The sequence below is a fragment of the Otolemur garnettii genome, unplaced genomic scaffold (genome assembly GCF_000181295.1).
Source record: "Otolemur garnettii isolate 467f Iridium unplaced genomic scaffold, OtoGar3 scaffold00134, whole genome shotgun sequence".
In the NCBI taxonomy this organism is placed as follows: domain Eukaryota; kingdom Metazoa; phylum Chordata; class Mammalia; order Primates; family Galagidae; genus Otolemur; species Otolemur garnettii.
Window position 1 is genome coordinate 4269381 of NW_003852529.1, and position 8027 is coordinate 4277407.

The 8027-nt window shown below is 50.0% G+C and overlaps 1 protein-coding gene across 2 annotated transcripts in view; it reads left to right on the forward strand.

Moving 5' to 3' along the window:
- Positions 1-8027, forward strand: part of CARS (cysteinyl-tRNA synthetase) — a 58625-nt gene that overhangs the window by 13181 nt on the left and 37417 nt on the right. For both annotated transcript variants that reach the window (XM_003798364.3, XM_023518316.1), the window contains 5 exons: positions 1291-1382; positions 2413-2501; positions 3319-3415; positions 3798-3896; positions 5142-5291. In XM_003798364.3, the coding sequence (XP_003798412.1) occupies positions 1291-1382; positions 2413-2501; positions 3319-3415; positions 3798-3896; positions 5142-5291 (527 nt within the window). The remainder of the gene's footprint in view (positions 1-1290; positions 1383-2412; positions 2502-3318; positions 3416-3797; positions 3897-5141; positions 5292-8027) is intronic.

Consider the following 8027-nt stretch of genomic DNA (forward strand, 5'->3'; position numbering starts at 1 on the left):
AAAAAAAAAAAAAAAAATTTCACAGAGATCCTTTCTGAAAACATAGAAGTAGATTGGTTTCCTTCCAGTTAGCCTTCCTTCCCTACAACTTTCTCTCCTCCTCGGTGCTGCTTTACAGCCTCTCTTCCTCCCACCAATAAAGAACTGTCTCACTAAAAAAAAAAAAAAAAAAAAAAATAATGATTCCAGTGAGGCCTGCACAGAGTATCACCTGCGGCAGATCCTCTGGCACAGGAGCCAGAGAGGGGGAGGTGGTGGGTAGAGTGCTGAGAGTGTCCACACGGTGGACAGTGGTGGCTCAGGCCCCCCAAAGCCCTTCCTGGGTAGCAGCTATGCTGGAGCACATAGTAGAGTGGGCATCAAGCCTGGCCATTGGCAGGGACTAAGGACAAAGCTGGATCCAGCTGAAGGGTATCACCAGGTGCCCATGGGGCTCTGGGCTTTGCAGAACTGAGAGTGTCCGTGTGGATAATCACCCTCATGGCTACTCCAGGCCCCAGGGGCAGCACTGTGTCCCTTCAGGGGTCCCAGAAACAAAAAGCTGAGTGTGCTGAGGAGGGCACGGGGAGTTGGGCGGCAGGAGCAGGGAGCAGTGGACTCCAGGAGGTAGAGGGCCAGCTGGACTAGTGAGTGTCCCCTTGAGGACTGGGGAGGAACTCAGGATTGTGTCTGAAATGACAGCCGGGACAGAGCAACATGGTGCTTAGAGCCAAGAGCTGGAGTGTCTGGGTCAGACTGTGTCAGCCTGCGGAAACACAGCCCATCCCTGACCTTCCCAGCCTCAAGATGGGAGGGGCTGGGCTGGGGCCATCCTTGCCCTGCCTGCCGTGGGTGTGGCTGTTAATGAACTGACCATGACCTCGACTGTCAGGGCTTGGAGGAAACCTGTTTCCTACAAGAGTCCTCAAAACCCTTACCTTGCCTGGACAAAGGATCCTGGGAGGGGAGGTTCCCAGGGCTCCAACAGCAGAGACTGTCCCAGTGAGGCTGCATGTGGGGCGCCACTGACCCACAAGCCAGAGTGGCATCGTACACACAGCCTGCAAGAGCAGTGGTGCATGCTTGGGAGCATCGTGCAGGCAGGCACTCCTGTCCTACTGGGACACCAACATACACTGCCACACAGAACGTGAGCAACACAAAAGAATCTTTAGCTGTGGAGATATGCGGTCTAATGTTGTTTCATGTTTCATTGTAAACGATAGTTTAGTGAGAACCAAGCCTCCAGATGAAGTGGCTGCCAGTGCTTCCTGGTGCCCCCCACTATAACACTGCTCTCTGTGCCCCCAGGTAGAGGCCGGCGTGTACAGCCTCAGTGGTCTCCTCCCGCCGGGACTGAGCCATGTAAGCTCCACCTGTACAACAGCCTCACCCGGAACAAGGTAAGGCGGGCATAGCCCGATGTGTGCCCATAAGGGGCAGGGACGGCCCGGCTGGCACTCTGCCTGAGTCTCTAAAGAAGCTACGAAAAGATGGCAAGAATGCCAACCTCCTAAAGGTGTGCGTGGAGCAGACGGGACTCAGGTTGAGGGCTTGACTCAGGCCTAGCAGTCATAGATGCTTGATAGCTGTAATTCTTATCAAATAAGCAGCATTTCAACCCAAAGTAAGAGTGTTTATCAACTCCCTCCGTGGAGCAGGTTCCAGGGAGGAAGAGGCTTGAACCACACAGGGCTGCCAGTCAGTGGGAAGGTGTCATTGACTGAGTCTCACGGCCCCCAAGACCTTTGTGACTTTTAACAGTAAAACAAATGGTCCTTGTCGCCAGTAGCACTCTGGGAGGCTGAGGTGGGTGGATTGCCTGAGCTCATGAGTTCAAGGCCAACCTGAGACAGAGACAGAGTGAGAACTCATCTCTAAAAAAATAGCTGGGACTTGGTGCCTGTAACTCAATTTTTAGGGCGCTGGCCATATACACTAAGGCAGGTGGGTTCAAACCCAGCCTGGGCCTGCTAAACTGCAATGACAACTGCAACAAAAAAATAGCCGGGCGTTGTGGCAGGTGCCTATAGTCCCAGCTACTTGGGAGGCTGAGGCAAGAGAATTGCTTAAGCCTAAGAGTTTAAGGTTGCTGTGAGCTCTGATGTTACATTACTCTACAGAGGACAAGAAAGTGAGACTGTCTCTAAATAAATAAATAGCCAGGCATTGTGGCAGGCACCTGTAGTCCCAGCTACTTGAGAGGCTGAGGCAAGAGCATCACTTAACCCAAGAGTTTGAGGTTGCCACGGTACTCTACTGAGGTAATCAAAATCAGACTCTGTCTCAAAAATAAATAAATAAAACAAACAGTCCTTACTATATTCATTTATATGAAACAATAATGTACCACACTGTGATACTTACTGCTACTTTTGGTAATCCTGTGTTTTTGCATTTCTTATGATCGTTATTTCTTAATTCCTAATCAAGGACATGTTTATACCTCAAGATGGCAAAAAGGTGACGTGGTACTGCTGCGGGCCGACTGTCTACGATGCATCTCACATGGGCCATGCCAGGTAGGGCCCAGCTGTCAGTCTGATCTGCTATAAGATCTGAGCTTTGAAAGAAGCGTCAAACCTGGGCTTTGCTTGTTTTTAAAATGAAAATTTTAATTCCATTAGTAATCCATGTTCACTGGACAAAGAGTGAGGATCACCAAAAAGAAAAATGCCTAGAGCCCCTTTATTAATACATGGCTCACCCAGACACTTCCCTGTAGACCTTAAAGTTTTTCCTCAGCCTTTAAGTTCAGGTGCGGGTCCCCAGATGCTAAGTTTCTGTGACACTTAGACCTGAGGCTGAGTTAGCTGTGAGCCCCACTGGATGGCCCTGGGCTCAGCTTGTGGAACGAGCTGGCTGTTGGGGTGAATGCCAGAGCATCCTCTCACCTGTGCGTGTTCTAGCTCAGTGCCAAGGTCCTACGCACTTGACCCTGGAACAAAATAGGGATTGGGACACCAACGCCCACACAATCGAAAATCCATGTATAGCTTTAGTCCCCCCCAAAACTTCCTTGACTCTTAGTAGCCTAGTGTTCGCTGTAGCCCTGCTGAGAACAGGAGCAGTCGGCAGACACATGTTCTGTATGCTGCGTGTGTTATAGACTGTATTTTTACAGTGAAGTATGCAAGAGAAGGGAAGTGGGGCTCATAAAGGTCTCTATCCTCATCGTCCGCATGTGGAGGAGGCAGAGGCAGGAGGGGTGGGTTTGCTGTCCCGGGTGGCGGAGTAAGAACTCCCTATGGAAGTGGCCCACGTGGCTCAGACCGGTGCTGTTCAACTCAGCGATGTAGGTTGTGCAGTGTGGAAATGCTTGTTTCTTTGTTGCTTCAGGTCCTACATCTCTTTTGATATCTTGAGAAGAGTATTAAAGGATTACTTCAAGTTCGATGTCTTTTACTGTATGAACATCACAGATATTGATGATAAGGTAAAGGGCTTTTCAAGACAAATACACTGGATGGCAGGAAGGACTTTCAGATACTTAAAGAAAATAGCACAGGCTTCAGCTAGCTCAAGCCTTGACCTGACAAACATTTGAATCCCCTCCATGAGTTAATGTTACACTTTATGCTCTGTTTAGACATTAGAGACCTGCATATTCAGGAAGTGAGTTGGCTGAGTGCCAGGGCCCTTGGGGCTGGCAGGTTTGAGGTAGAGGGTGGTGTCGTGGCTGATGATGCTGTGCACATCTGGGACCCACAGCTGTCCCCACGCAACCCTTGCCCTCCTTTAGGATTTGCCACATGTGAGAGGCTGTGGCATGTGAGTGAGGCGTCTGTGTGAAGCCCAGCCTCTGCTTCTCTCTGCAGATCATCAGGAGAGCCCGGCAGGACCACCTGTTCCAGCAGTACCGGGAGAAGCAGCCCCCGGCCACGCAGCTCCTGGAGGACGTGCATGCTGCCCTCAAGGTGGGCCCCTTGCCGTCCATGCTGGTCGAAGCCCTTGGGTCCTTTATAGGTCACAGTGCCTAGGGTAGTGTCAGCCTCAGCATATGGCCCTGGGAAAGACACACTAGGGTGGAGTGGAACAGGTGATGTCCCTGCCACTTGAGAGAAAACATCTGAATTTATCACCATGCCAGTAATTGCACATACTTGTAAAAATGCTTACTAATGCCACTCTCTGATCTTCAACATCAAGGTCACAACTATGGTAGTTCAGAAACTTCTAACTGAAATGTAGAAGCTATCCTTATTTTCTTTTTCTCTCTTTCTTTTTTGGAGACAGAGTCTCACTTTGTCACCCCAGGTAGAGTATTGTGGCGTCAGAGCTCACAGCAACCTCAAGCTCTTGGGCTCAAGTAGATTCTCTTGCTTCAGTCTCCCTAGTAGCTGGGACTACAGGCACCCACCACAATGCCCAGCTATTTTTTAGAGACAGAGTCTTGCTCTTGCTCAGGCTGGTGTTGAACTCCTGAGCTCTAGCAGCCCACCCACACTGGCCTCCCAGAGCAGTGGGATTACAGATATCAGCCACTGTGCCCAGCATTATGCTCGTTTTCTTAAATAGCTCCATTTTACACTTCCATTAGAAGTAACCATCAATGTAAATGTACGGTTATTTGTATCGTGTAATAAGATTAGAATAAGTTGGGTCGGCATGGTGGTTCTCCCCTGTATGTAGTCCCAGCACTTTGGGAGGCTGACATGGGAGGATCTCCTGAGCCCAGGAATTTGAGGCTGCCATGAGCTATGATGCCATTGCACTACAGTTGGGCAACAAAATGAGACACTGTTTCCAAAAAAAATACCCCAAAATTAAGAGTTTAGCAATTTTCTAGACCAACAAGGCTCCATCAGGTGCTGCTGTGATGAAGGTACTGGCACCTCTCAGAGTTCCTGGGTGACTGTCTGATATTACCCCCTGGAAGTACACGCTGGAGTGCTATTCTCACACTCAATTTGGATCAGAGAAACAGAGGCACAAAGAGATTTAGCAGCCTGCCCAAAGTCACACATGAAGAGAGGGCAGCACCAGGAGTACCTGGGCCAGAGGCTTCAGAGTCCTGGTGCAGCCCTGCTGAGTGGGGTGCAAACTCCTTCATTGCTACAGGGAATGGGAGAAACCTGTCTGTTTCCTCCCTTGAGTCACCTTTGTGAACTCGGTTTTGCTGAGCAGTATCTAATAAGTTTGACATCTCCTTGTGGTTATAGCCGTTTGCAGTAAAATTAAATGAGACCACAGATCCCAATAAAAAGCAGATGCTCGAGCGGATACAGCACGCAGTGAGGCTTGCCACAGAGCCGCTGGAGAAAGCCCTGCAGTCCAGACTCACAGGGGAGGAAGTCGACCGCTGTGCGGAGGTAAGATTTTAATGGCTTGCTGCGCACAGCCTGAGCTGCATCTCACGGGGCCCTGACTCTGGTAGCTCTGCTGTGAGGGATGGTCTAGTTCTGTGGCAGCTGCCCCTCTTGCCCCATTTCCTGGGTGCAGAGCCCCATGCCCCTGAAATCCACCCTGGCCCTACTCCCTCACTCCCCCACCCACCATTTCCACCAGGCAAGCAGGATACACACTTAGAATGCGGGGAACAGCTTTCCAGGGGAGTTATTCCCAGATTTTCCAGTGGGCTCTCCCTGGCATTTTTTAGTAGCAGCAGCTGGAGAAAGGAGAGGGGATTAAGGTCAAAGTGGTGAAGTGGCGTTGGGGCTTTGCCATGCCTGCTTCTGACTGCAGCCCACCAGCCCTCACCACTGCCCTGAAACCAGGGGCCTAAATCCCACATCTGCCCTTCACTGGCATGTTTCTTTTTAGTTTTATCTCTTCTGTGCGCCACATACCAGATTGCTTTTGTGTGCTTGTTTCATGCTTTTTAAAATGAGTCAGGTGTGGGGTCTTCCCTGTGCTTCTGTCCTGAGCCCTGCTCCCCGAGATTTGCATGTTGGAGCTGTGGCTGCGCTGGTCATGCCTGAGCTCGAGCCATTTGCCTGTTCTCCTGGGACCTGCTGTTGTTACCAATGATGCTTTTGTAGTTTTCTCCCTCAGTTTTTCCACTTTATAAAAATTGTGGCAAATTACACATGAAGTTTATCATCTTAATGTTTTTTAAGTGTAGGTACACTCACGTTGTTGTGTAGCCATCACCACCATTTATTTCTAGAACTTTCTCATCCTCCCCAATGGCATCTGCTTCCCCATTAGATACTGACTCCCCAGCCCCTGGTTCCCACATCTACTTCTGTCTCTGCATCTGACTGCTCTGGTGGCCTTCCTCAGGGTGCCGTCTGTGGGCCTGCTGTGCTCACTCTCATAATAGCCACATCAGAAATGTCTGTGCAGGCTCGGCGCCTATGGCTCAAGCGGCTAAGGCGCCAGCCACATACACCTAAGGTGGCGGGTTCGAATCCCCAGCCCGGGCCTGCCAAACAACAATAATGGCTGCAACCAAAAAATGGCCAGGTGTTGTGGCGAGCGCCTGTAGTCCCAGCTACTTGGGAGGCTGAGGCAGGAGACTCGCTTGAGCCCAGGAGTTGGAGGTTGCTGTGAGCGTGATGCCATGGCACTCTACCCAGGGGGATAGCTTGAGGCTCCGTCTCCAAAAAAAAAAAGTCTGTGCAAACCTCCTGCTGCGTGTGCTGGGCGTGCTGTCAGTCAGCACCTACACCCAGAGCCCTACCGTGAGGTTCTTCCTTTCCATCCCCATGAGTGCACAGTGGCGATTGTTGTGGTTTGAACGTACCTGTCTGGGACCTCCTGAGTCTGCGCATCCTGTCACGTGTCCACCAGCTGTGGTTCTCTGCACCGTCCTTTGCCCCTCTCCCGTGGGGTTATTGGTCTTTTTCTTATTGCTTTGTGAGCAGTCTCCCAGTGGCTAGTGCTGTGGTTTGAATGTCTTCCCTGCTGAAACTCATGTTGAAACTTCGTCCCCGACGTGGCAGTGTTGAGAAGGGCTGTGGAGGCAGAGTCCTCCTGAGTGGCTTAGTTCATTCAGGGGTTAGCGGGTTGTCACAGAGCAGGTCTGTGAGGAGAGCCCAGCCATGTGCTGCCTTGAGCCTGCAGAGCGTTCCCACCAGCAAGAGGGTCCTCCTAGGTGTAGCCCCTTAATCTTGGACTTCTAACCTCCAGACCATGAGAAATAAACCTGATCATTAGTAAATCACCCAGCCTCAGGTATTCTATTGCAACAGCATAAAACAGGCTAACACACCAACCCATCTCCAGCACATGCCAAGTCTCCAGGTGCGCCCCTCGGTTCTGTTCCACTGGTCACTTTATCCAGCCCTGCATGAATGTGTGGAGCCCTGTCTCACAGGTGACTGGTGGGGGAAGATACTCAATCTCGGTTTTGTTCTTTGGGTGTGATTTAAAGCTCCAGTGTGTCAAGTTCCATGCAAGACACTGTTGGGATTTTAAATATTATATATAGAACCATCTTAGAGACCTTGCTGGGCTATGTAGATCCTCTCTGGTCCATCTGTTTCATTAGTTTTTTGTCCATTCTTTATTACTACTACTTTTTTCTTCAGACTTTTTCTGTTCCTTTTGTCGGTCTTCTTAGCAGTTTAGCTCATTTTCTGGTTGAAGAATTTAAGGCCTGGCTCGGCCCCTGTAGCTCAGTGGCTAGGGTGCCAGCCACAGACACCGAAGCTGGCAGGTTCGCATCCAGCCTGGGCCTGCCAAACAACAATAACAACTACAACCAATAAATAGCCAGGCATTGTGGTAGGCGCCCGTAGTCCCAGCTACTTGAGAGGCTGAGGCAAGAGAATCCCTTAAGCCTAAGAGTTGGAGGTTGCTGTGAGCTGTGATGGCACATCACTCTACTGAGGGCAACATAGTGAGACTCTGTCTCAAAAAAAAAGAATTTAAGGCCATAGGGGAGGGGGCGAGAGGGGTTACGGTGTAAGGCACCTCTTGGGAGCAGGGCAGGACTATAAGACAGACTTTACCTAACAAATGCAAACAGTGTAAACTAATTCTTTGTATCCTCAATGAACCTGAAGCAATAAAATAAAAAGAATTTAAGGCTATAAATTTTCCTCTGAATGATATTTTTGCTACGAATTTCATTATCATTCACTTGAGAACAACTTTTTTTT